Source organism: Citrus sinensis, chromosome 9 (genome assembly GCF_022201045.2).
Source record: "Citrus sinensis cultivar Valencia sweet orange chromosome 9, DVS_A1.0, whole genome shotgun sequence".
In the NCBI taxonomy this organism is placed as follows: Eukaryota; Viridiplantae; Streptophyta; class Magnoliopsida; order Sapindales; family Rutaceae; genus Citrus; species Citrus sinensis.
The window spans coordinates 18100630-18126990 of record NC_068564.1 but is presented as its reverse complement, the minus strand read 5'-3'; the positions used below and the strand labels follow the sequence as shown (position 1 = coordinate 18126990).

At 35.2% G+C, this 26361-nt stretch overlaps 4 protein-coding genes across 9 annotated transcripts; 2 read left to right on the top strand and 2 right to left on the bottom strand.

Moving 5' to 3' along the window:
- Positions 1-1547: 1547 nt before the first annotated feature.
- On the top strand, positions 1548-8230 carry LOC102617659 (protein PHR1-LIKE 3). 2 transcript variants are annotated; one of them, XM_006493746.3, is made up of 6 exons: positions 1548-2135; positions 6146-6222; positions 6325-6379; positions 6832-6910; positions 6996-7065; positions 7415-8230. In XM_006493746.3, exons 1-6 carry the CDS (start codon positions 1943-1945, stop codon positions 7859-7861), a joined length of 921 nt encoding a protein of 306 aa, XP_006493809.2. In that variant the 5' UTR covers positions 1548-1942; the 3' UTR covers positions 7862-8230. The 2 variants fall into 2 exon arrangements, with proteins under 2 accessions (XP_006493809.2, XP_006493811.2); XM_006493748.4 differs by lacking the exon at positions 1548-2135 and adding an exon at positions 2231-5543.
- A 256-nt stretch (positions 8231-8486) lies between these two features.
- Positions 8487-11156, top strand: LOC102618314 (probable calcium-binding protein CML22). 3 transcript variants are annotated; one of them, XM_025093701.2, is made up of 5 exons: positions 8487-8511; positions 9919-10158; positions 10255-10451; positions 10567-10741; positions 10848-11156. In XM_025093701.2, the coding sequence occupies exons 2-5, from the start codon at positions 9972-9974 to the stop codon at positions 10955-10957; spliced, it is 669 nt and encodes a 222-aa protein (XP_024949469.2). In that variant the 5' UTR covers positions 8487-8511; positions 9919-9971; the 3' UTR covers positions 10958-11156. The 3 variants fall into 3 exon arrangements, with proteins under 3 accessions (XP_024949469.2, XP_006493812.2, XP_052289314.1); XM_006493749.4 differs by lacking the exon at positions 8487-8511 and adding an exon at positions 8518-8825; XM_052433354.1 differs by lacking the exon at positions 8487-8511 and adding an exon at positions 8923-8944.
- An 87-nt stretch (positions 11157-11243) lies between these two features.
- LOC102618779 (receptor like protein kinase S.2) lies at positions 11244-14338 on the bottom strand. The gene has a single exon (XM_006493751.4). The coding sequence runs from the start codon at positions 13930-13932 to the stop codon at positions 11428-11430; it is 2505 nt and encodes an 834-aa protein (XP_006493814.2). The 5' UTR covers positions 13933-14338; the 3' UTR covers positions 11244-11427.
- A 5311-nt stretch (positions 14339-19649) lies between these two features.
- LOC102619084 (probable galactinol--sucrose galactosyltransferase 2) lies at positions 19650-26188 on the bottom strand. 3 transcript variants are annotated; one of them, XM_052434533.1, is made up of 15 exons: positions 25357-26188; positions 24452-24699; positions 24269-24359; positions 23910-23958; positions 23691-23782; positions 23417-23524; positions 23202-23327; positions 22687-23103; positions 22456-22597; positions 22297-22364; positions 22073-22207; positions 21764-21984; positions 21592-21680; positions 20083-20313; positions 19650-19948 (listed from the first exon to the last, which is right to left on the bottom strand). In XM_052434533.1, exons 1-15 carry the CDS (start codon positions 25779-25781, stop codon positions 19916-19918), a joined length of 2475 nt encoding a protein of 824 aa, XP_052290493.1. In that variant the 5' UTR covers positions 25782-26188; the 3' UTR covers positions 19650-19915. The 3 variants fall into 3 exon arrangements, with proteins under 3 accessions (XP_052290493.1, XP_052290494.1, XP_006493815.2); XM_052434534.1 differs by adding an exon at positions 24835-24889 and having other exon boundaries at positions 19650-20313; positions 25357-25503; XM_006493752.4 differs by having other exon boundaries at positions 19650-20313; positions 25357-26187.
- Between the last annotated feature and the right edge of the window lie 173 nt (positions 26189-26361).

Below are 26361 nucleotides of genomic sequence, written 5' to 3'. Positions count from 1 at the left end.
GAACAAATAACAAACAAAATATATGTACAACCAATAAGAATAGAAAATGTGACGCTAATAAATAACCATATATTTTAATTTTCACTCATTCAACCCCTATAAAGTATCAATAGTTTGTATCCATAAGTTTGTAAATGTAATATACTAAAAATTCTCACATATTCAATCTATAATCTAATACGACATGAAACTAGTGAATGAATGGGATTTAAAAAATTAAAATAATTAAAATAAATGATTTTGTATAAAAAAACCATAAAATTAATTCACGTTAAAAGAAATAGTTTTTTTTTAAGTAATTTTTTTTAAAAGGCGGAGCATTGGGTAAGAGGTAAGGTCCAAACGATTTTTTTTTCCCTCCTATCTCTCATAGTATTTGAACTTGAATGGTCATCCAAATAAATCTGTGTAAAAATCATTCGGCCTTACTCTTAGAGGTTAAAAAAAGAAAATGCTTATGATTTAAGGGTTGTATAAACTCATATATCTAAGAGAAATTGTCAATTTACTCTTATTGAAATCAATATATATCACTTACCCCTATTGCCAGTTTATAATATTATCCTTATTTTTAAATGTATTTTTATTCATATTACTTATAAGTTAAATAAATTAAAAAAATTTAAATTAAAAAAGAAAGCTTAAAATTAAAAAATTAACAATATGACAATTTTCTTGTACTTTTTGTAATTTTTTAAAACTTTTTTCTTATAATAACCATAATTTTATATTTCTAAGATAAAATATCAAGTAACTGATTTATTTATCCCTCTTTTTTTTTTCTTTGTGTTAGGATGTTTTAGATATTATAAAAATAATAGGAAAAAAATGATATATCTTAATTTAAAGAGAGTCCCTATGTTAAATTTCATGTAACATACACAACCTATAAGAACCACACAGATTGTGGGACCCACATAATTGTGTGGTTCTTGTGGATTGTGTATGTTACATAATCTTAATTTAAGTAAAAAAAAGTTGGTAGTGTTTCTATATTTTTATTAAAATATTATATATATATATATATATATATATATATATATCCACAGACATATATAATATTTTATCATGTGTGCTAACTAGTTTATTTGGTCTATTCACATGGTGAAATAAGTTCTTTAATATATTATAATTAAAAAAATGATATTTTAAAATAATAATAACATAGTGAATGATGAAATGACAACACTGAAAAAATTACTTCGATATATTTAATCAAAAAATAATATTTAAATGCAGCAATGACGCTAAAATAATAGAAACGAGAGCACTGAAAATAGTACTTTAACATGTTGTAATTAAAAAAAATGAAATTTAAACATATTAATGACACTAAAATGATAGAAACGATAATACTTTTAAAAAAACACTAATTTAAAATATTATAATAAAAAAATGATATTTGAACACTATAATAACACTCCAAGGATGGAAACGACAATACTGTAGAAGAACGGTTTGTCGTTTTGGTGGACCGCAAAGTGTTGGGTGTTCTAAGCAAAACAATTCGGATATAAAATTGTTCAGACAAGGAAATCTCAAGACAAGACATAACACAAATACTTTTCATGTTAAATTTATTAATTTTTACTAAGACAATAAAAAAATCGAAGTGCCAACCAGATTTCACAAAAAAAAACCCGTACAGAGACAGCCACAGAGAGAGAGAGAGAGACACACACACACAGACAGAGACATTTCACAGAACACATCGCTGTCTCAACCTCTCTGCTTTCAGCTCTACATTGCCGCACACCCCTTTTACTCTCTCTGTCTTTCTCCTTCACTCTCTCTTTCTAACCTCAGCTCAAGCCAAAGCTGAAGCTGAATCCTTGCTGCTGAAGCTCAAAGCCCTCCTTGCTCCTCCTTTAATCTTCTCTCTTCGCTCGCTCACTCGTCTTGATTTCTTTTTCGAGATACTGCATTCTTGAGTCTTTGATAGATGTACTCGGCGATTCACTCGCTGCCACTGGACGGTGGCCACCCCGACTTTCAAGGGGGCCCCCTCGACGGCACCAATCTCCCCGGCGACGCCTGCTTGGTCTTAACCACCGATCCCAAGCCCCGCCTCCGCTGGACCGCTGACCTTCACGACCGCTTCGTCGATGCTGTCACCCAGCTCGGTGGCCCCGACAGTAAGTGGTTTCTCTTTTTCTTTTTTCTTTTTTTGGTTTTTTCTGGTTTATGATGTTCTTTTTTTTTTTTTTGAAGTAAAGATTAAATTTACCAACAAACACACACTTCATTCTATTTTATATTTGTTTTACTAGTTTCCCTCCTGTCTATTTCTTTATACAGTGCTTTGTTGATTTAATTATTTATTTAATTAATTCACGTTGTTAATTAATAAACTGTTATCTCTTGAATGATTGGATTTATATTAGGTGGGTGGTCGGTTAGCAGTTTTGTTCTTCTTCCTTATACAAATTTTACAGATGCAATCATTAAAAACTTGAATTTGTTAAATTTTTTTGGGATTTTCTATATATGATAGTTTCTTGTACTAATTCTTGGTCCTTTATGGAATATTATGGAGTCTTAGAATTCAGCGATTAGGGCAAAAGGGTTCATGATAGATGCAGCATCCATTTGTTGATTCAATTATTGTTAAAGTTGAATTAGAAAAAAATATAACCATGGGATTGTTACTCTTCCCTATTTAGTGGGAAATTAATTTAACGCCATTACTTGTTGCTCTTTGTTCTGTGAGGATGATCACTTAATTTAATTTTTTAAATCCTTTTTTACAAGGTAGAAAAATGTACGACCAGGGTAATAATATTGCAAAGAACTGCTCTTAGAAATGCAATTGATGTTATTGTCATTATCTTTCTTTTGTGGGGTAGTAACAAATGACCTGCCTTGTTGAACAACTTGGTTCGGTTCGACATCAGGACTATTGTTCAATCCTACGGCTTTGGTAGTTAGGAAACTTATGGGATATAGCATCCCAAATATGTGCCCCCAAGGGATTGGACCCCTATATGTTGACTAGAAACCGAACCTCTCAACAACCTAACCTGGAGTTTAAGTGCCTTTTTTGTTCAAAAAATGTTTTTAAGGGAATGCACCTACCATTTTATCTCCAAACACATTTGTCTATTTGAGCCAAATGCTAAAAGACAAATATAAAAGCACTTAATCATTTGAAAGGACCTTTGAAAATATTAAAAGCATTATCTAATCCACTAAAAGCTGAATTAGTTCCCTAATCCACTATGAGCATTGCCTAATCACTTTGGTGTTTTGCGCTTTCTATTCTTCGAATTTAGGTGTTATTTAATTATTCATGGACTCTTGAGTTCATTGTGTGATTATGTTGTACTTTGACCTCGGAAAAAATATGGCCAACGGGACAAATAATTATTTGGAACCATATAGTTCAATAATGTTTGCGGGCGTGGTTTAGCTGTAGGACAAGGCAGAGGGATCATGGCATTTTGTCTTGGTCTGCGTAAGAATATGCTGTTATTCCTGGTGGATTTGGAGAAAAAATCTGTTTCATCTTCTGCATGAAATATTTTTTTGTGGATCTGCAAGCTTTATGTTTGAAATTTATGTCTAGCTTCTAAATTTGGAATAGGAGGACAAATGTTGCAAGCTTTCAGTTTCACTGTTTATTTATTTATTATTCCTCAAAGCTTTAATATGACGTAATATAATTTAATTCTTTGAAATTGCTATCTTAAGTAGTCTGAAACTCCATGACCTTGTTGGATGATTGTCCCTGATGCGGCTGCATATAATTTAATGGTGAATCTGTGAAACTTTGTTGAGTGAAAATTTGTCGAAACACCGAGCGAATTTGGGTAACCTAACTTTGCACTAAGCTATCATCAGCATCATTGTTAGCAATTGTTCACTGACGCGATCCGTAATAGAAACCATCATTGCTACCACGAGCTTAAACAGTCAATGGTAAGGAATTTTCAAGCTTTCCAAACTTAACTTATCATCTTTAGAAATGACACACAAGGATAGTGGAATAAGGGACTGAAAGATGGGAAGCAAGAAATGGTAAGTTGTAGTTGCCAATGGTGGCGGATAAGAGATACATGTGAATTTTTGTCCCTTTATTTTATCTATCTAGATGATAAAGGACAGTCCCTGTAAAGTTACAGTACTCAGGGGTTATTCTTCGATTGATGTTTACCTCCCAAGCTTATTGGAAATCTACTTAAGCAGTAATAAATGCAATTTGCTTCAGCGAATAACGTCAAAAAATCTTTGATCACATCCTTGTTATTTGGAGGATATTGTCATTTTGACCAACTGTGAAGAAAATAAAGATGTATAATGTGGTGTCTAATTACTAGGCCTGCTGTTATTTAGAGGGAATTGCTTTAGAAACTTTAATTTTATACAAGCATAAAGACCATGGGAGTTTGCTGAAATAGAGGAAAGTTTCTCTAGTTATTCTTAGTGTGGTGACACTTCCGTGTCTAGATCCTGTCAAAAGGCATGGTAATAGCTGAATGGTTTTAGGCTTATTTACACAAGTTTCAGAGCTTACTGTTCCAGAAAGGAGTTGTTTGGATATGACACCTGACTTTTTTTTGGTTGTTGCCAAGGGAAGTTAACCTAAGGGGTATTTAATGTTGATGGAATGGTAATAATGATCAATTATGATGTGAGTAATTGATTTTCAAGGCTGCTTTTATGAGGTCCGCATAAAGCACCTTCCTAAATATGGGGTAGTGAATTATATGTTCTTAAGATTGGATGACTGGAAAATTTAATTAATCTTTGCTAACTTTTGCTGAATGTTGTGTCAAATGATGAATTGACAAGATCTTCTAAGTAAGCATTAATAACTTGTCTCAAGATTCTCTGCCTTCGGTCAACCTATTGTAGTGCTGGAAGTCATTGTTCAATTTACCTAGTAATCAATTGTCTCACAAGTTAGGTGAAGTGATAGTCAGTTCCCAATTTTATGAGAAGCCTACAAAATATGATGCGCTATCCGCCTCTTCTACTTATTGCCCTCTGTCAACCCATTGTGGTGCCGGAAGTCATTGTTCAATTTACCTAGTAATCAACTGTTAGGTGAAATGATAGTCGGTTCCCAAGTTTACGAGAAGCCTCTACATATGGTGCGCTATCTGCGCCCTTCTAATTATAGATTGTAGGCAATCAAATAGATTGGTCGAAGCACTATTTGAATGCAAATGGACAAAGATGTTAATGGATTTCAAACGAATATCTTGTATAAAATGGCAGCTGTGAATAGAAAGGTTCTGACTTTTCTATTCATAGAAAAGCATGCCCTCAGCTTTCAACATAATTGATGCACTCCTTATAGCCTTAATACTTGCAAGTATTACTGGGGCATTTTCAATTGGAAGCATAAAGCTGTACCAGAAAATTCTCTATAAAAGTTAATGATGCTGCTTGAGATTGGATGTACCATTGGACTCTTTGTAGTTCACTTCTCATGCTACAGGTACCTCTATTTCATGGGTATGAAATGGGGACATTTCATCAGAAGCATAAGAGGGGTCTCAACAAGAAGCATAATGTATGGTGCCACGTCGGAAATAAGGGTACAATTAGTTGTTTTTATAGGTAGTGCTGATTTTGACTTCTTTGTTTACGACCAAATGCAGTTTGTAATTTGTCATGAACATGAACAGTGCCCCAGCCTTAGGTGGAATTGCTGGAGTTATTTCTAGAATAATGCATGTTAAGTCAAATAGAACTTCTCCGTTGTATGCTTTTCTGTTGTTGACATTTTCATGTTGTGAAGCCCCATGCTCATAGATCTCATTTGAAATAGTAATGCAAAGAGAAAAAAAGAAGTCTTTCTATAGATTTTGCGACGGATTAGTGACATCTAAAGTACAAGGTGTGCATGTTTGACTTGTCAAAGCAAAGCAGCCAAAATATACCTTCTGAGGCACCTCCAATGAGCATGCTCATGCTTAGGCCTAACATGGATGATGCACCTGAAAGCAAGAGGCAAATCTGTGCATGGCCTTAAGAAAACATTGTAATCTCATAGTTAATTCAAGAGGAGTTGTATTCCAGTTGTGTTTACCCAAGTATTGCACATTCAATGGAATTGGTTTTTCTTATACTAGAGATCAAATAATTATTTGACATTAATCTTTTTCTTTGTCCTCATTCTTTTGGATTTGTGTCTCAGAAGCAACACCCAAGACTATCATGAGAACGATGGGAGTGAAAGGCCTTACCCTTTATCATCTCAAATCACATCTTCAGGTTGTTGTTGGCACTTTTTCTTTTAAACAACTCATATAAGTTGTTGCAAATATAATATGCTTTCGTGTATTAACATTTTTTCTCCCCCTTTTGTACTTTCAGAAGTACCGCTTGGGAAAGCAAGCGTGCAAGGAAACGACAGAGAACTCCAAGGATGGTATCTTTCTTGGTCTTTAGAATGAAGAATGATTTTAATATGTTCTGCTATGGTGCATGAAACTTCCTGTTGCATTTTCTCATTTCGTGTAAATCATATGAAAGGACATTTTTAAAAATGCCACATGACTATGTAAGTGAGGAACCCATAGATAAGATTCTCCCCAAAACATTCTGGCAGTGTATCTATAGTATCAGCAGTAAGAAAACACCATATTTGTCAGGCTTTAGGGATTCTGGGATTCAAGATAGTTTACTAGAATGATTTTGTTTTCCATTTATTTTACCTCTTTTCTTATAAAATTTCTTTTCATTCGTTTTCCTCTCTCGGTACTCTTTTTCTTTCTCGGTGGGCCAGATTATGTTGCTCTAGAAGGCAAGAACTGTTAATGACTTTTGAGACAAATAGATGTGCCTGAAATTCTTATTTATGTTGTGTGGTTGGCATTGCAGTTTCTTGTGTTGCTGAAAGTCAGGACACTGGTTCATCAACAACATCGTCAACCAGAATGGTAGCGCAAGATCCAAATGAGTATGTTATCATCCTTGCGTATTAATTCCGAAACTTATCCATTTCTGCATGGTAGCTTGAGTGCTGCATTTCGTTTTTCATATAGTGGTTACCAGGTTACTGAGGCTTTGCGAGTACAGATGGAAGTCCAACGAAGGCTTCATGAGCAGCTGGAGGTGAGTTTCCTTTATGTCTTGGTTGGTAGATACATAGCCTTTCTGTTTCTGTCAACCATCTTAATTACTTGTGCACTTTTCTTTATACCTCTTCTGTGGATGAGAGAAACAAAACTTCACAAGCCACTTTTTGAGGATATCACCGTAATACCATTGGGGCTTTAACATAATTTGGACAAAATGTGGTAGAACATTCTTGGCATACTGTCTGGCAATGGCTTATTAAGCAATCTTTAGTTATAAACATGAAGCTGAGTTCTTCCTACTAAAAAGATTTATTTTCTATCAATCATTTATCCAGTTTGATCCTATTTAGTTGAATCATTTACTATGGTTTTATCCCCACCAGGTTCAGCGACGGCTCCAACTCCGAATTGAAGCGCAAGGCAAATACCTACAGTCAATACTTGAGAAAGCTTGTAAAGCTCTGAATGATCAGGCCATCGTGGCTGCTGGGCTTGAAGCTGCTAGAGAGGAGCTTTCCGAACTTGCCATCAAAGTTTCCAATGATTGTCAAGGGATGGTCCCTCTGGAGAACATAAAAATGCCATCCATATCTGAACTTGCTGCAGCTCTAGAGAGCAAGAATGCTTCCACTATACCAGTTCGAATCGGTGACTGTTCTGTTGAAAGTTGCTTGACTTCAACCAGTAGTCCAGTGTCCCCAATGGGTCTGGGTTCACAGGCTGCTGCCATGAAGAAGAGACCAAGACCCTTGTTTGGTAATGGAGAGTCATTGCCTTTGGAGGGAAACATGAGGCAAGAAGTAGAATGGGTGATGCCTCATATTGGATGAACAACAAATTGGTTGTATCTTAGAAATGGAAACCCATTTTGACTTTTTCTTTTTTCTTTCTCTTGTCTAGTTAATCTAAATGTCTCCTCCTGTGTCAACTGTATCATCAGTGGTCTGTATATTCCTAAAGCTGACGATTTTGGATGTGGGGATGCCTTTAATTTTATGACATGGAGTTGCCTCATTCAAAAGTTTTTCAAGTACTTTTCCTTTTGGGGTTAGTGGAAAGAGTTGTTTGAACTTTTGACATCATTATTGAAAAACATAGTGTTTTTCAATGGATTCCCTTTGTACATTGAGCTATGTTCTAGAAGACTCTGTGTTCACTGATTTAGAAGATAATCATCCGGTTCTTCAAATTGCCTATGAGCAGTGTGTTGAAATGTCCAAGCTACATTTATTTATTGATGATAAATTCATACTCTAGGCGTGACAGCGTTGCACTGGCAGTGATAAATAGTCTAGGCGTGACTACGTTGCAATAACAGTGATAACAACCCTGTTATGAATAAACTAATGGAAATAAAAGATAATAATAAAAAAGAAAAAAAAATCTCAAATTTTGCTATTACAAGGTTATCTATATAACTACTGACATGCGACATCACAGTAGTTACAGCTACGGTTGGCGAAGTTGCATTGAGGGATAGGTACAGTCCAACTGTCCAAGTAAACTATATTCTTAAGAATGTGATGTTATGGTTATTTAGGAAGGAGTGAGGCAAGAGTTGTAAGGATTCTGCTGATGCTTTCTTCGTCGTCAAAGGCCATAATGGCATCTCCACTTTTTAGAGAATCCCGTTTTGCTTAATCTTTACTCCCTTTTTCTCCAGCTTTCCACTCGCTAAATTCTCTTTTCGTCCTTCCTTCCTCATTATGCCTTTTTTTTTGTAACGCTTTTCTTCTTTTGAAAGAACCACTTGCCTCCTCTATCAAACCACATCTCCCCCAAAGATTTCAATGGGTGAGTTTCAATTTTTTGTGCCTTTCCATTCATTATTTTTGTATTAGTTGAACTTCAATTCTGTAGCTGAATTTGGATTCCTTTTCTTCTGTTGTTTTACACATTGGGATGAGTTTTATGTTCGTCTTCCTTGACCTTTTGCTTATTATTTTTTGCTACTACCGGTAGAAACTTCTCTGTTCATATTTATTTGTTCTTGCAAATATTTATTTGTTCAGGATATATGGGTACTCTTGGAACTAGCAATTTGATTGTTTGGTTACCACCATGCATAAATATGATAAGTGTAGTTGTCTACCTTCTTTGTAATTTTTCTTAAGATAGCGGATAATAGGATCTGTTTGGTCAGTATCATTTAAGTTAGTGCAGTCTTCATAGAATTTTTGTTTTGGGTTTATGTTAGGATCTGAGAAGGATATAAAACTGCTCAAGGAATTCCCTTTTGAAATGCTTTTCATACTTTGCCTGGTTGCCTTCTTCAACAGTCTTTGGTTGAACTTTCACCAGTAATCACCACCAGAACATTTGGATTGTTATTTCTGCTTTTTCCATGATGCAACTTCTTTGGCATTAGAATTATCAAACACAATGACTAGAACTGCAACATCCTTCCACTACCATCACTACTAGTACTAACTGGCATATCATGCCTACCATCCCACGGCGCAATCATTTCCTCAACCTATGGGTTTCACCACGTCATTGTCAGTGCCATTTGCTATGACTGCAATTACCTGAGAAGCGGCAGCTTTGCCACTTCTTAATACTGCCAACTCGTTTCAATATTCCCATTTTAACCATCAATGCATGATGTAAACTTGCAGAATTGAAAAAATGGGACCTAATATTCTTTAATACATAAATAGATTATGCTGTTGAGATTGTAGAGGCATGTTGAAGGATTGTTGACTGTTTGATTTCTTATCTTGAATGAGAGATTATGTGTAAGGTGGATTGTGTCCGTTGATGTACCGAAATAACAAATTTCACTATTCTGCTTTGCTGGCCAAACAGTTCAGATATATGCTTTTGAATTTGTTTAAGTTTCATTCTTTTTTAGCCTATTTCTGATTCTGCTTATGTTATCTTTAAGGCACATCTCACCCTTGCCCTCCTCTGAAGTACTTATCCAACAAAGTTAGAGGCATGCTTTGCCATTGCGGTTCACAAAACAAGTACGCAAGGTTGGATGCAAAGCTTGAGAAGAAAATGATTGAAGTTAAGAAGAGTTCATCTGGACATAGCAATTTCAAATCAATTGACAGTGTAATTGTACGATTCCCTCAGTTCAAAGACGGACTGAAAAACATTAAAAGTGTCTTTGAGCAATATGGTGGGTCATAATGAGGTTGCCTTTTTTTATCTTCTGTGATGTTTTAAAGATTTTATTGTAATTTGACTCCCTTTTCCTCTATTATGCCATCTATAGACAAAGACTCCAATGGAACTATTGACCGTGAAGAACTTAAAAAATGCTTAGAGGAATTGCAACTCCATCTTAAAGAGGAGGAAATTGAGGATTTGTTCAAATCTTGTGACATTGATGGGAGTGAAGGCATACAATTCAACGAGTTTATTGTTCTTCTCTGTCTGATCTATCTACTAACAACGCCCTCTTCATCTTCCGTAAATTTATCGACAAATAAACTCAATATTTATTCTTTTACTCCTTTCTCTCTTTGTAGCCCTCCGACTGAACCTGCACTAATCAGTGTCTTTGATGGCCTTGGAATTGTTTCAGATGTCGAAGATGGGCTCACCTCAGCTCAAGGCCACATTTGATGCTATAGTTGAAGTATTTTTGTTTCTTGATAAAAATGGTGACGGAAGGCTGAACAAGAAAGACATGGTCAAGACTTTGAATGAATCTTATCCTCGGGAGAAATCACCTGCACACGTAACCAGGACTCGATTCGGTATTGCCTGATTCACTTTCTATACTTCCAGTTTTTGTTCCGTTCTGTACTTGTGATAAAATCTTTTATTATTTTTTCTTTTGCTAACTCCTTTGACAAATTGCAGAGGAAATGGACTGGGACAGAAATGGGAAGGTTAGCTTCAGGGAATTCCTCTTTGCTTTGATCAGTTGGATTGGGATTGACAATGATGAAGAAATTGCAGAAATGGAGTGAAGGGATAAGCCAAGATGCATATATTTAAAGAGAAGGGATAAGCCAGGACACATTTATGTAAATTGGGTGATGGTCCAAAATGAGGTCAGACTGAAACACCCCAAGTATATTATTTGTATTATCTCGTGTCCACTATAATATCTTCCCAAATTGTAGAAACATGAATCTCTTCAATAAATTAACTGATAATTATGGTTAACTTCTTTCTTCTTCCAGAATTCTTCTTTTTGCTCTGTTGAAACTACAGTGAAAAAAGTTTTGCAAAGTAAATAATCTGTAGCAGAGATTTCACAAGAATTTACTTCATTTAAGTAAAACACGCTATACATTCCACACTATAAAATCATAAAAAATAAATCCAAGAACATTCTCCTATAATATTATACACATCTTATACCTCAAACAGTCTACAAAACTTGAATACGGTAGAAGGAAGAAAATTTCTAAATAAAAACCCTGTGAGCATGCTTTCACTGTATTCCAAGAGCTTGGATTCTCTTTATCAATGAAAGAGAACACTCATTTCTTTGTTTCCATTCTTCCAAATTTTCGGTCATTTGGCCATCTTCCATGAAGCGTTTGTCATTTCCGTCAAGTATGCTCAAAATCTGCCTCATACTTGGTCTTAATTCTGGGTTGGAGAGTGTGCATGCAATTCCTAATTTTATGAGTCTCATCAGTTCTTTATGATTGTACTCTCCATTCAACCTTAAATCAACTAGCTCTGCCAACGGTCTTTTCCGTGCTTCAAATTCATGCACCCTCTTCACAAGTAGTCCCTCAGGCAGCCGAAAGTCAACTGCCATCTGTCCAGTAACCACCTCGAGCACTACCACGCCAAAGCTATAAACATCAGCCATTGAGGTTGCTTCACCGGATTCTATATATTCTGGTGACATGTAACCAAAAATGCCACGGACCGATCTGTTTCCACTGGTAGCTTTGCGATGGCCTTGATCATTGCGTGTCAAGAATTCTGCGAGGGCAAAGCTGCCAAGCCGTGGGTTCATGTCCGGATCAAGAGTGATGGCAGAAGAGGTTATGTTTCTGTGAATAACTTGTTCATTCCATTCCTCATGGAGATAAAGAATGGCAGAAGCAAGTGACTTGATGATGTTGTATCTGTGGTGCCATTGCAGGATAGAGTGGCCAATTCTATGATTATTATGGAAAAGGAGGTGACTCAGAATGCGAGTTGCTGAATAATCATAGATAACAAGCATCTCCCCTTGCTCAGTGCACCAACCGCAGAGCTGAACCAGATTGCGGTGGCGAAGCCTGGCTAAGTTTTGGAGTTCATTGGAGAATCTTGTTCGCAATGCAGGGCATTTACTCATGCCAAGCCTCTTCACCAGAACATACTGGTGGTTGTCAAGGAAGCCCTGGTAGGCTGTTCCAAAGTCCATTTCTGCCACCCTTTGCGACTCTGAGAAGTTGTTTGTGGCAGAAATGATTTCCTTGAACGATATTTCCCGTGGAGTTTCAACCATAAAGAAACTATTTCGTCGTTGACTTCTGCTATTGTTAGATTTAGATTCAGTGTTCCCCCCACACTCAGCTGTTGCATAAATAGTTTCTCCTGCAGCTGTGACATAATTCGAAGAAGGGGATGCGATTGTTGTGTTTGAGGCAGTTGTATTGGTGGACCTGGTGGTTTCTGTGTTGCTTGTACTTGTGTTGGTTGGTGAGGATAAAGAAATGTACAGAGGGTGTGACTGAAATGATGGGAGAGCTGGCAATTTACCAGAATAACTGCCAGAAACAGCTTCTATAACCCATTTCATGCTAGGTCGAAGATGTGGATTGTGAAGCGTACAGAGTAGTGCGAGATGAGTTAGATGCTCCATATCACAAAGCTTGTAAGATCCATCTGAAAGCCGATTATCCCCTGCTTGTAAAACTTTTCCCTCATCAGACAACCTTCTGATCCAATCAAGCAAGATGATCTGATCATCTGGGTATGTGAGATCGACAGCCCTCCTGCCCGAAACCACCTCCAAAACCACAATCCCAAAGCTGAAGACATCCGATTTTGCTGTAGCAACAGAGCCTTTCTGGAAACTCTCAGGTGGCAAGTACCCTATTGTGCCACCAATTCTAGTAGTCTCTGCCAAATGAAACTGGTGATTTCTCGCTGATGATGTCCTCATTTGGTACTGTAGTTCATGTTCAAGCCACCGCGCCAAGCCAAAGTCACCAAGTCGGGCATTGTATTGGGAATCAAGCATCACATTACTAGTCTTAACATCCCTGTGTATGATCTGAGTTTCCAGCTGCTCATGAAGATAATGCAGTGCAGCTGCTAAGCCTCTGATGATCTTCTTCCTCTGCTCCCAGTTCAAAGGCGCAGCAGCCTCCAAGTTCTCAGGCCTCCGAAACAGTACCCTGTCAAGGCTGCGGTTAGGCATGTAGTCGTAAACCAAAAGCAGCTGGTCTTCGTGCACACACCACCCTCTCAACCGGACAAGGTTCCTGTGGCGAAGATGAGCAACTGCAACCAACTCAGCTGCAAAAGTCTTCTCAAACCGCTCTCCTTTCTCCGCCAAGCATTTCACAGCCACCACGGTTCCGTCACTTGGTAAAACCGCTCTGTAAACTTTGCCAAAACCTCCACTTCCAAGAACTTCATCTTCATCGAACCCATTAGATCCTATATAAAGCTCAGCATAGCTAAAAATCCTCGGATTGTCTCCACCAACCTTCTCCGACATTTGCACTCCTTCCATGTCATGAAACAAGCCGGAATGCTCTTTCCTCGGCGTATTATGATGACAGAAACAAACCCATTTGGCTTCATACAACCGCTGTAATTTATCAGCAATGAAACTCAAAATCCGACGCCCGCAGCCGCGTCCATGTTGTTCCTTGACCTCTTGTTTTCTGGATACGACGTTGTGCACTCGAGACTTCTCATACGGCTCGATCTCATCGACGTCTGCCGGTAGAATGAAACAAAGGCGGTTCAGCTGCTGCATGGTGAATTGGTGATTGCTAGGATAAAACGACTAGTTTAGTAAATGAACATGGAGAAAGAAAAAGGTCGGGGAAGAACATGAAACATGAAGGAGGTAGCTAAGCTATAGCTCAGGCTTTTTCGATGTGTTTCAACTCCATGTTGGTGGGCATTTATTCAACGCGGTTAGGTGTGCATGGGTTGAATTGTGAACCATCAGCCGTCTAAACAAAGGAGCCTACCATGCATGACGTGTGCATGGAAGTTTCTAATGTTTTCATCTTGGCTGCTCTGAGCCAAATCTTTCTCTCAAGTTATGCTGGGAAGAGGAACAGAGCATTTGAGATACGTAACAAAAATATTGGAATACACATTGAAAAATAATAATAATAATAATGTATTCATCGACCCTACGAACTGTAGTTTTGACTCATTCTTCTAGAAATTGTATCAAGAAATTCTTTTGGGAATGATTCCATATGAGAAAATTATTGGTCTGTCTTTTTTAAGCGCGTGAGTCCACGCCGAAGTTTCTTTCTTTTTTTTTGTTTCTTTCAATGTCCCGCCCTAAAAGGTTGATTGACGAAAACTTGGATTTTATTTGTTTATTTGTTAGGTCAAAATTCACAAAATGCTCATCTTGGATTTTGTCCAAACTTCAAAAGAGTGTTTAGGTGATATATTATTTATTCATATCATGACAACTAATACGCTAACTTAAATAATTTTCTACCTACTTCTGATGTGAGTGAGAGGGAGAATCAAATTTTGAATTTGAACTATATAATTAGGGATGATAAACTTTTAACATGTTAATGTGACTCTAATATGAAATTAATTTACATAGCGGTCTGATATGAAATGACACAATTATTAACCTTATTAATATTTTATCGCTCATTTATTAATTGGCAATGACTATCTTAAAGCTATTCTAAAATAGAGCACAAATCACAGCCACACATATAAAGTGATAAATAGTAAAATTCATGTTATAACTTTGATTGTGTGATTATGAAAACGTATTCTACCTTAAAACGGTTTCAACATAGCCAGACCCTTATTAATTTTATGAAAATAGAGTTTAAAATTCTAAGCACAACTGTTAATGCCAAGTTAAATTGCTGCTCTTACCTATGTATAAAGATTTCATATGAGATAAAGGTAAATTAATCGTCATAATTATATAAAAGTTGACAAATAATTTGGAAAAAAAAAATAACCTCATTCATTCCTAATTAATCATAATTAGGATGATACAATTGGATGAGAGTTTATGGATTAGTCCCTTATGATGAATCAAGTTTCGATCGCGTAATAATGTCATTTACACGTGGGATTGAAAAGATATTAGTGGATTAGAATTAACACCTTATGCTTGACTCCACTAGCCATGGCTTTGCAATTCAATGGCAAGCATAATGACCAATTTGATGATATAACTTGGATTATCAGCACCGAAGACATTGTTGATGATAAATTTCACTTCCTACACGATTCTTTCCCAAAATTTCGTCACATCACCTCAAATCACATCACTTCAAACACCTAAGCATGTTTTCTTTTTCTTTTTAATTCTTTTTTTTTTTAAATGTTTAATTGGAATTACATGGTTGCTTAGTATTAATTGGCTTAATGATAAAATAATCATCTCTTTTTTATCATATCAATATTATAAAGAGTTTTTTTTTTCTTTTTTCAAATTATTCAAAAGCATGTCTAGTGTATTTCAAGATTCCTTTTAGATATCAAATCTGCATCATCAAAGAATTGATTTAAGAAGTTTTTAGATCATAAGTTCTGATTTCTAAATATTAATAAATTATATTATAATTAAAAAAAATTTGAATTCGGTGTTGAGATGATGTGTGTGCTCAATTCTTCATAATCTTTCGTCACATATGTACGTATAGTAATGAGTGACGGATTTAGAAAAATAATTTACCGGGACCTAAATTACATGTTAATTAAATTTTAAAACTAAAACTTTGAATGTATAAAATACTTGTTAATACATTTATGATTGTTCTCGACGTATTTTTAAGAATAAAAAAATGTTTGTGGTGATGACGTATCATTATTTTTAATTATAGTGTAGACTTTTATAATTCTAAAACTTAAAGTTTAAATTTTGTGAATTTATAAATTTATAGGGTCAATTTTAATAGATTTAATGAGGGCTAATTAGAAATCTTAAATATTTTTTCTTTTCTTCTTAGAACTTTTTTTTTAGCTAGCGGAAGCTACAGCCCCCACTGGTCACTTGGTGCATCCGCCACCGATAGTAATATAGAATTAAGATTTAATTAATTTTATATTCTTATTTAATAATTAATAATTATATTTTTTTTAAGATTAACAAAAAAATTAATCCAGTTCTAAATTTAAATCCATAAAAATACAAATTCAATAATATTGTGATTCCCTTATAGAAATAAATAAATACCCACATGTTCCCCAGGTGAAATCATCTAATTAAATATCAAACAAACAAAAAAGTGTCCATTTATCTCATGGGCCTATCAACAATCAACGAAGGAAAAAGGGAGGTGTCAAAGCAAATTTGAATTATCTGGGAACGGCCAAAAGGTGCAGAGGGAGTAGATGGATAGGTGTTGCCAAAAGTCAATTTGGGGACAGGTGTGTGATTGGGACCTCCGGAACCTTGGCCTTTTTCATTTGCTTTGCAATTAATGGCGGCATAAATTTATGGCATTGATTGTGTTCAATTGCAGATTTAGTGCATTGAGGTGGTTTCTGAGTTGGTCGATCGGTTTGTCTACTTGTGTTTGTTTTATGATCTTTAAAGACAAAACAAAAAGTCACATTTTGGGTTGGTACTTGGTTGGAGTTGAGAAGATATACACTTATTAGAAAAATTTGTGAGAGTTGGGTACACTCAGATGTTCTTGTTCCCATTAAATTTTGGAAATAATTTGACACTTTAATGTGATGAATTCAAATTTCAATGGAAAAGGAAATTGAGTCATGCTCAAGTGAAATAGTTAGCATTGATATCTTTTAGACTTTTTTTTTGTTTTTGTTTTTTGCCCCCCAAAAAGTGTTAATGCATGTGCCATGTGTGTGTGTGATGGAAACTAGTTGTTACTACTTACTATTAAGCTAATCCAACTACCTCTTGGATTATTATTTTAAGGACCGTTCACATTTTCATCCTTCCTGCCTTATGATCTACACAATAATGGGGTCGGTGCATTAGCATTATCGTTCATATATAGTGAGTGATTTTTTTTGCTCTTTATTTTATCTATCAATAAGAAATCGAAGGCCATTAATATTGATATGATTGAGTAGGTTAGTTGATAAAATGTCCAATAATATTATTTATCGATAATAAGCAACTGAACCCAGTACTCATCTATGGCGGCAAATGGTAGTTGATGGTGGATTGCCATAATTCTTTTATTTTTAATCATAGTTAATAGAAAAAAAAAACTTTGGATATTATGTGAATGATTGAAGAAAAATACTAATAAAATATTAAATCTCTTTGAAGAATAATGAAAAATAACGATTAATGGGTGCGTTTAGGAGGAGCCAGGACGTCAGGAGAAGACTAATGTGAACTTTAATTTTATTTGTTATTTTTTTAAAAAAAAACCAATCAGATATATTTTCTCTTGTTGTGTTGCAAAATGGTCCATTTGAAACTTCAGAATCTTTTCACAAAAAATCAAAACGATATTCTAAAAAAAAAAATTACGTAAATGGTTACCTATCCATTTAAAAATTGAAGGTGAAAATTAAAATATTCAAATTTTAAGGGTACACATTTATTACGTAAATTCAATTGCGGTGAATTTTTCAAAATTTTGAAGTTGTCTAAATAAACTAATAAATATGTAATAACATTATTTTTTATCTACTAAATTCCATTTTCATTCAGAATGAAAATTCAAATGGTAATAGCTAACTCCGTAGCGTCTAGGTTATTGCAAAATTTTTGTTTTAAAAAAATAATATAATGACGAAAGCATAATTTATTTGATTCAAATATTCTTTTTAATTCCTTAAGATTTAACAATTTTTTTCCTAACAGCCGCACTTCACCCAACCAAAGTTATTAAAATTATCATTTGTATACCCTTAGTTTACTCCATTATCAAAATACTACAATACTTTGAGAGTGTATTAATCGTCCACCCTAAATTGATAAAATATATCAGCCGACCACCAAACTGTTAGTTGCCGTTTAAATATGATAACGTCAGAAGGGTAATCTGGTCTTTTCATATGATACAAGTGATAATTTAAGGATATACAAGTGATAAAAGAGAGAATTTAAGAGTATACAAGTGATAATTTTCAAGGGTAAAATCGTCAATTCACTGTAATTCCGTTAACTTTCAAACGACAACTAACGGTTTGGTGGTTGGTTGATACATTTTGTCAACTTAGTGTGAACGATTGATACACCATTAAAGTGTTGTAGTATTTTTGATAACAGAGTAAATATAGGGTATACGAATGATAATTTCCCTAAAAAAAAAGAAAAAAGGATCAGAGGATGACATAATCAGTGATTCAATTACTGCTGCGAGGATTAGGTTACACAAATTATTCTAAAATTTCTACCCAAGTTTTTCTTTTGCCTTGGCGGAGGGTTTTGAATTTTGACAATAGAATTAGTGCTTTTCTTCTTTTCTAAATTAATTTTAAATTACCTACTACAAGTTTGGGGATTTGGGTTAGCGTGTTTTATTAAATAAAAGTATAATAATATATAATGCTGACCTAAGTACACCGCTTTGTTAATGGATTCCAATCCAATTCTACTTTTCAATTTTACTATCTTTCACCAGTTCACATTACATTCTATGGATCAAAGATCTAAAATATGGAAGAAACATGTGTTTACACGGCTTTACCAACTAGTCAATTCTCTCACACGTAATCTTTATTTTATGGTCACATAAGTTTATGGTTAAGTAAGAGAAAACTATTGTTAGTAGAGTAGCATTACGTTTTTCAAATAGAGATTTGATAGTTTATGTAAATCATACATGGTATTAATCCTCTAAAATCACGAAAATTAAAACTTTACGGATTCCTTAAAACATTTTATAATTCTATAAACTGTAAATTGGAAGAAATGAATGACACCGCTGTGATTTAGTGAAATAGTTATGAAGACTCTTTTATTATTTAAAAATGTTCACGCAAATATTTTTGCAGGATACACGTATCTCTTTTTCCACAAATCTTAAGAGTGGGTGCCTATTTCCAAGTAAGGAAGGGATTCTTTATATCCCATATGTGGGATCATTCTTTAAAATAAAAGGATTTTTAATTTGTAACCGTTTTGCAAACTTCATAGGCATCGCTATCATTTTTCTAGTATTAAGTTCTTGTTCTACTATGAAAAAAATTATAACTATAAAACAAAAGTTAATAATATGTAGTACATATAAATTTAAAATAATAATTTTGAAAAAATTATTAAAGATATAATATATTTTTCATTATACAAGTAAAAAATCATTTCAATATAGCTTATAAGTTATGGCAGATAGTGTTTAGCAAACACTTTAGTACTGTAACTTTTAAACTATAACCGCCCAACTTCAATTCTAAATACACTCTCAACAGAAGACACTTCAGCTGAACATATTTCTCATATTCATTCATCAACCATTTTAGGGCTTAGGCCATGTAAAGCAAAGACCAATCATCACTCACAATCGCATTGATCTAGACTTAAGCTAAGAACAACAAAAGTGTAAAAATTGAAACTTTGCTATTCATAAATACCATATATTCGTTTCATGTCGCAATATGTACACAAATGCATTCTTGTATATCAAGAAATGGTCAGAACAATTATAGCTGTAGCAAATGATTTAAGGGCTGATATCAGCTTAATCTAAAGGTTGATATTCACTGTCCTTAAATAGTGACAGTTACGTCGCATGATTCTTCGTTGCTGCTGACTCTGATTACTTGTCACTGCCTTGTTGGACCATGCTCTTATTCACAACACATAATTATGCCAGTGCCAGAGGCATTTTATCAAACACCTAGTTCATTGCATCAAATCTTCATCAATCTAGCTAATACTGAATGATGAAAATTATAGTAACCATGCAGCAAGATGGAAGCCTCAATAACAAAGAGTTATATCCCAAGAGCTGGTTGTGGGTGGAATTGTTACCGTCAACAGATTGTCTTCAGCACTGAATTTGAATTCCTCATTTTTTGAGTTTAGTAAAATTGAACTTGGCTTTGTACTTGAATATGCTCCAAAACTCCCTCCTCCTCTTCCCTTGATGTGTATTTTACAACTAGAAGAATCATTAGTCAAGTCAACTGACTCAACAGCTCCTCCAGAATTATACATATTCGTCAGCCCAATAGGAGCAAACTGAATCTTTTGGTTGTAAACCTATAAAAAATTATTCAAAAGTCTCAGAATTGGTGAATCTTTTGGTTGTAAACCTATAAAAAAAAATTCAAAAGTCTCATAATTGGTGTAATGAAAACAAAGAACTAAGAACTTGGGCCACGCCATCTAGAGATGGCCCACGAGTGTGGTGATGCTAGGCATGGCATGCGCATGGGCATGGAACGTGCACGGACACGACACGAGTCCGCATGGTAGGGTACGGCACGAACATGATCCGTTAGGACATGTAGTGCGGCACAACATGGCTCACACGGGGGCCTAGTTAAGTTGAGCCAAACATAAAATTTTAGGCAAGTCATGTGAAAAAATGCGAAGTAAACATATTTCGAATTTTATAACTCAATTTTTAATTAACTAAATTCAATAAAGTTAAATATCATAACATTTTATTTATCACATTCCAATTAAATGATCTTGAACTTTTATATTAACCAACACTCGATTTGAATTTGATAATTTACTTCAAATTTCAATGACTTGTGCATTGTTTTACTTCAATTTAAATAATTAATGATATAGTTGAATTATATTTTAATATTTTTTTTTCAATGTAATTGAATTTATTAACTTTCAATCTAATAAAAAATTGTCAAACTCATATTAAAATTAGAATGCCTATTATTGTTAGGTTTATGTAATGTTTCCCATTCTAATTTGTTCCATTAAAAAAAAAGTTAATATTTTTTGAATTATTAAATTAATTAAAACACTAAAATTTGATTTTTTATATATTATTATATTATTATTTAATCAAATTACTTTAGCCAAGTGTTCTAATTTCAAGTCTTAGAAAGCGCCAAAATAAATAAATACATAAATAAATGTTTTAAATTGAAATAGATGCCTAAGGGCCGGCCCACAGCCCATCCATGCCATACTACATTTGGTTAGTGGGCTTGGCATGGGATGACTCACTATGTGGGCATCAGCACTAATAGGCCTCTTTCTTAACGGGGCATGCAATCCATTGGCTATTTCTAAAATTATATGATCTTTTTTTTTTTCCTAACATATGAAACTCAAAAGTGTATTAATAGAGAAAAATCAAAATAGAAAGTGGAGCAGTTGTCTGCAAAGTAAGTAAAAATAAAAGCTTTTAAACTCATTGGAGTTGTGGGTCAGTGGTGGGTTGGCAACCTCAACAATGTTAAGGGTACCAGTTCAAGCCCTTATGAGTAATCTATGTTCTCCTTAAATATTGTTAGTGTTAGTAGAATTCCGAATTAAGAAAAGAAAGAACTCAGGACGCTAACCAACCTTTATAGGAGATACAGTGAAGACATCACATTGCATCACCTTTAATGCAATACCAAATGATTCTGCCTTTGCTAACCGGAAAAGAGAACCTGATATTTGAAATGACAGTAGAAAATAATTAAAGAAAAATGGATGAAAATTGATCTCATTCCAAATGTTGCATCTTGTGTACCTGTATTGAAGGAAAAAACTGCACAATCTCCGGTCCATTGCTTCCCAGAAACCTCTTCGAGGTACTCAACATCAGCGGGAGAGACCTTCCCAGATATCACAGAATCAACATTTTCCTGAACAGAGCTTTCCTTTTCCGTACAAGGCCAACTGCCTGCTCCTTGGCAGTTGAAGACTCCAATAACGCCCGTACATTTGTTCAAATTCCAAATTTTGAGAAGGCTGTACACAAAAGTTCAGGAAAAAGGCAATGAGAAAAACAAGGAAACAACTAAAAGATCAAGAAATTGAAGTCATCAGATGGAGATACCTCTTCCCATCCATAACTGGATCATTGAATAAACAATCGCGCGATGGCCTTCCTGGATATTTAGCTCTAAGCACTGACCCATCAGCAAGAACAAGCCTTTTAAGTATTTTGAAATCATGCTTTCCAGGTTTATCACTGTTGTCAAAGTAGCATACATTATACATTATTCTAGGGCTGAATTATGAACAAGTAGTCAAGCTTCTACCAAGAATAATGCAATTTACCTAACATAGACTCCGCAACCTCCCACAGCTCTAGCAACAGCATGAAACTCAGCAGCACAATGTTGACTCTGAAAGTTGTCAAAGATGTTGATCACTGATCAGTACCAGAATGTAAAAAGGAGACACGTAGTTAGATCTATGAGAATGCGTTTTACATACATAGAACATGTCCCAATCTGGGACAACTACTTCACCAAGAAATATGCTGTTGAAAGCCACAGCTGCTATGTGCAATGTCTGTGTCCTTGGATTTTTTGGATAGTAATCATCAGATGCTCGGGTAATAGCACTTCTTTTTGAACTGCAAATCACAGGAGTAAGCAAAATTAATTAAACCCGATTCATGTCTCAAAGGGGAACATAGAGCATTGAAGTGCATGAATCATGTACTGGAAAATGGAATCCGTGTTCTGTGCCATGCAGCAGATTATGCTGTTGTCCTTGAAGTTGGTGGCTATGGACTCCTCCAGTGCTTGTTGAAACTGTCTAGTAAGTGAAACTCTGCTTCCTAAACCCGAGCAAATGGTTTCCAGAATGTTCTGAACATCAACTTTAACCCCATCCACACCCTGTGAAACAAGATACTTGTGTAGATCATCATAAAACTGAGAAATTTTATCAGGATCAATAGCACGAATGCCATACTTCTCCATCTCCATACAATCAATGGATAAGTCCCTCATATTTGCCAAATTCCCAGGTGACTGCACCGGGTATTTCATCTCCGGATTATACATTTTAGTTCCTGAAGAGTTCAGAACAAGGCCTCCCCAGTACCCCATCAGGGCATGCCACACATAGACATACCTGAGAATTCAGAAGTTGAAAGAAACTGGAAAATGTATACAAAAAATTGGAAATACCTAAAGAATGACGTATACTTTCGAGTATTATAAGTAGCTTACTTGAGGCAAAAGTTTTTCTTAATATCTAAAACAAAATCCTTCAGTCCACTTGTTTCTTTCTGATCATCACCTGTTGTTCCCCGAAATTTATTGTTCTCTTTGATACTCGCTAATCTCCCACCAAATCTGCAATTTAGGGTAACCACAGTTACATATGCCATCACAATCAACGAGTCCCAATATATATATATATGTATATGTATATATACACTTACTGTGACCCTTCAGCAAATGGCTCCCCTTCTATTTGGAACTCATTAGTTGTATCTTGCCACCCATCATCTATAATCAAAAACTTTGCAGGCGTGCCTCCCTCGGATAAACTGATAGAGAAAAGAGTGACAATGGTCTGAAATAAAGAATCCTCAAAAGCACGAAACACCTATTGAACATACTCATTCTTAAAATATTATTTTGTGACAATTTGTAAAGCATGGCACCCTATTTTGATTTTGGAAGAAAAAGATCTATGACTCAATACTAATTAACCTCTTCAGGCCATCTTTGATTCCTTGAGGATTCACTTCTTGATAAAAAGCATCCCATGTGCACCAACCAAACCAATCTAACATTCCTGGCAGCTGCATTCAAAATTTACCGAAGGATCAGCACATTGTTGATCTTTTGTTTCTTCTAAAGATTTATATACTTGCAAGTGTATAATCTGAGAACATTCATTTGATCTGCAAAGATATAAATGAAGCACACCTGTTTGGTTTCTCGGATTGAAAACGTTCCAAGGTGTGTCTCCAGCATTCTGCATATCATCCAAAAACGCATAAGGGTGCTAACAACATTTGGCTTCATGGGCATGGCCCAGCTAGCTGTGAATGTGCTTTTTTCCCGTAAGTTTGAGTAATAATAAGAGGCAAGAGTTGGTATTTAGAGGATAAGGTTTCTCATTTCCAATCCAAATCTTTTAAAAAAAAAAAAAATTCCTGCCTGTTGTTGTTGTTATCATTACTTACCCAAGCTGCAAGCTTAGCAACATAATTAGTTGACTTAAAAACATTTTCTAAAATTCATTTTACCCTGAAAATTAAAGTTTACTTAAAGAGCTGACCTACTTCATAGATTCCTTCACCAAATCAAATGGATTGTCTCCGAAATTGACAAAAACTGCTCGAAGGGACTCTGAGGTAACTATATCCGGATTACCTGTGAAAAAAGGACAATTAAGTGACAGAAAATGTATGAAATAGACATACGAATATGTGATTGTTTATTTCAAATTTTTGAAGTGATCATACCACTTTCAATACAAAATTCAAGTTCATTGGATGAGTTCCCTTGCAGGCTGCTTCTAAATTCACCATCCAGGACGGGCAAGAAAAGGATATAAGAAGTAGAAGCATCATCAGAAGTTGGTCCCTTTTCTTTTTCACTTGCTTCCAGGAGTAGCATCTGAGTTTCAATAGGAATGTCACTTGCTGAATTTCCCATCCGAGGTATCATCCACCAAATTGTAAATCTAAACAGACTGAGTAATCTCACATCCCTGCATCATACACACCCATTAAACTTCTGAGTCGGATTATAGTGCATCAGGTGCACTGTACATTGCACCAAATTTTTTATCACATCTCAAATTTTTGTTGCACGGCTTAAATTTTTAGAGACTTGAGAGATTAACCCCTTAACACGAGCAGCAGACTAGGCTTATGCTTTGGGTAACCATGGCTCCGAGACTGAAAAAAATAACAAGAAAAATCAAGGTCTAAATTGATTTTATGTATGGCTCCCTTTATCTTATTGCCTACATATTTTATGATTTCTCCACTATAACATCGTGTTATTAATTTTGGTGATATAGTAGTATAGGCTACTTTAGTTTATATTTCCTTTTTTTCGATTATGACCGTTGTGTCGAACTAAAATCATTACTTGAAACGTACAAAAAGAACAAATTGAGAAATACAATGAAAAACTTAGTCCACATATAATGAAGTGGCATAATCATTTTTAAATTTATTTATCTATGTGTAGAACTCACCTTAAAAAATCGATTTAAAAGGGGAAAGCATCCATGAACACTATATTCCCATTTATTAAATCATTATATTTTTCCTGCGTGGGATATTGGATCCGAACAGGGATATGTATCATTACTCAAACGCAAAACTAAAGGACAAGAAGAGGAGGTGGCATGGCTTACTGAATCACTCCAAGCTTGAAAACATGGCGTGAATCCGCGGAAGTAGCAGTAGCACCCACAAATGCGGATGTGTTGGTGAATGGGGTCACTACCACATTTCCGGGCACACCAGTCAATGCATCTTTTCCATTTATCCTGAGGTTTCCGTCTTTGAGTACAGGCGTTCCGTTTACAAACATAGAATGTCTCCATCCCTCTTTGACTTTGAAAGACAATGATGCTTTTGACAGAAGCCTCTGCCTCTGCCTTTGGCTCGGGTTCGGGTTCGGGGCAATGAAAGGTGATGATGATGATAGTCCTGAATTGATTCTCAGAGAAGCCATCGGTGTACAGAAATTGTTCATACTGGTGGTGGTGGTGGTGCGAGTCATTGGTCTTAGAACCGTTAAAACATTTACAAAAGGATGTGTCAGAATTCTCTTCATAGGGGCAACGCTTAACTTACATTTGATGTAAGTAACATTCCGAGAACATGAATGGTTGGATTCTTCAATTTGCAGATCCAACAGGTGTGGTGAAACATAACGTAAAATTAGGTTCAGGTAATGGTTGGAAATTCATTTTTAAAAACAAAAGAATGGCTACCTGCTAAAACGGTAGTCGAAAAAAGCAAGCTAAGGGATTAGTTGGAAAAGACAATTTTAGATGGAAACGATAAGTGATGAGTGCTCGCTGAAAAATCCAGAAAATTGAAGACAGAAAGTACAGTAATTAGGTTTTGAAAGTGGAAAGCAACAGAAGCAGCAAATGACATAACCAAATTCCTATTTCATTTTTTCATATCAAAAATTAGGGAAACCAAAAAAATTGCAGCCCCATAAAATCAAAGCTACAGGCGCTGGAATGTGGCAGAAATTACAAATTACAGTGTAGTCCAAGAAGATATTAAAGGAAGTATAATATTTTTAAGTCTTATTTTCGCATTTCATACTTATATAACATTTGAAATAATTATTAAAGCATCTACTCCCTAATTCAATCGAATCACACCTAAAAACTATTACA

Bases quoted from the DNA above. Each gene is read 5' to 3' on its own strand.
- LOC102618779 (XM_006493751.4), bottom strand. From the start codon at position 13,932: ATGCAGCAGCTGAACCGCCTTTGTTTCATTCTACCGGCAGACGTCGAT.
- LOC102618314 (XM_006493749.4), top strand. The intron at 10,159-10,254 runs GTGGGTCATAAT...TGCCATCTATAG, and splicing joins AAGTGTCTTTGAGCAATATG to ACAAAGACTCCAATGGAACT. The intron at 10,742-10,847 runs GTATTGCCTGAT...GACAAATTGCAG, and splicing joins CGTAACCAGGACTCGATTCG to AGGAAATGGACTGGGACAGA.
- LOC102619084 (XM_006493752.4), bottom strand. From the start codon at position 25,781: ATGAAGAGAATTCTGACACATCCTTTTGTAAATGTTTTAACGGTTCTA. The intron at 21,681-21,763 runs GTACACAAGATG...TTCAAATATCAG, and splicing joins AGTTTTTTCCTTCAATACAG to GTTCTCTTTTCCGGTTAGCA. The intron at 20,314-21,591 runs GTTGGTTAGCGT...AATTTTTTATAG, and splicing joins TCACTGTATCTCCTATAAAG to GTTTACAACCAAAAGATTCA.
- LOC102617659 (XM_006493746.3), top strand. From the start codon at position 1,943: ATGTACTCGGCGATTCACTCGCTGCCACTGGACGGTGGCCACCCCGAC. The intron at 2,136-6,145 runs GTAAGTGGTTTC...TTTGTGTCTCAG, and splicing joins CCAGCTCGGTGGCCCCGACA to AAGCAACACCCAAGACTATC. The intron at 6,911-6,995 runs GTATGTTATCAT...TTTTTCATATAG, and splicing joins GTAGCGCAAGATCCAAATGA to TGGTTACCAGGTTACTGAGG.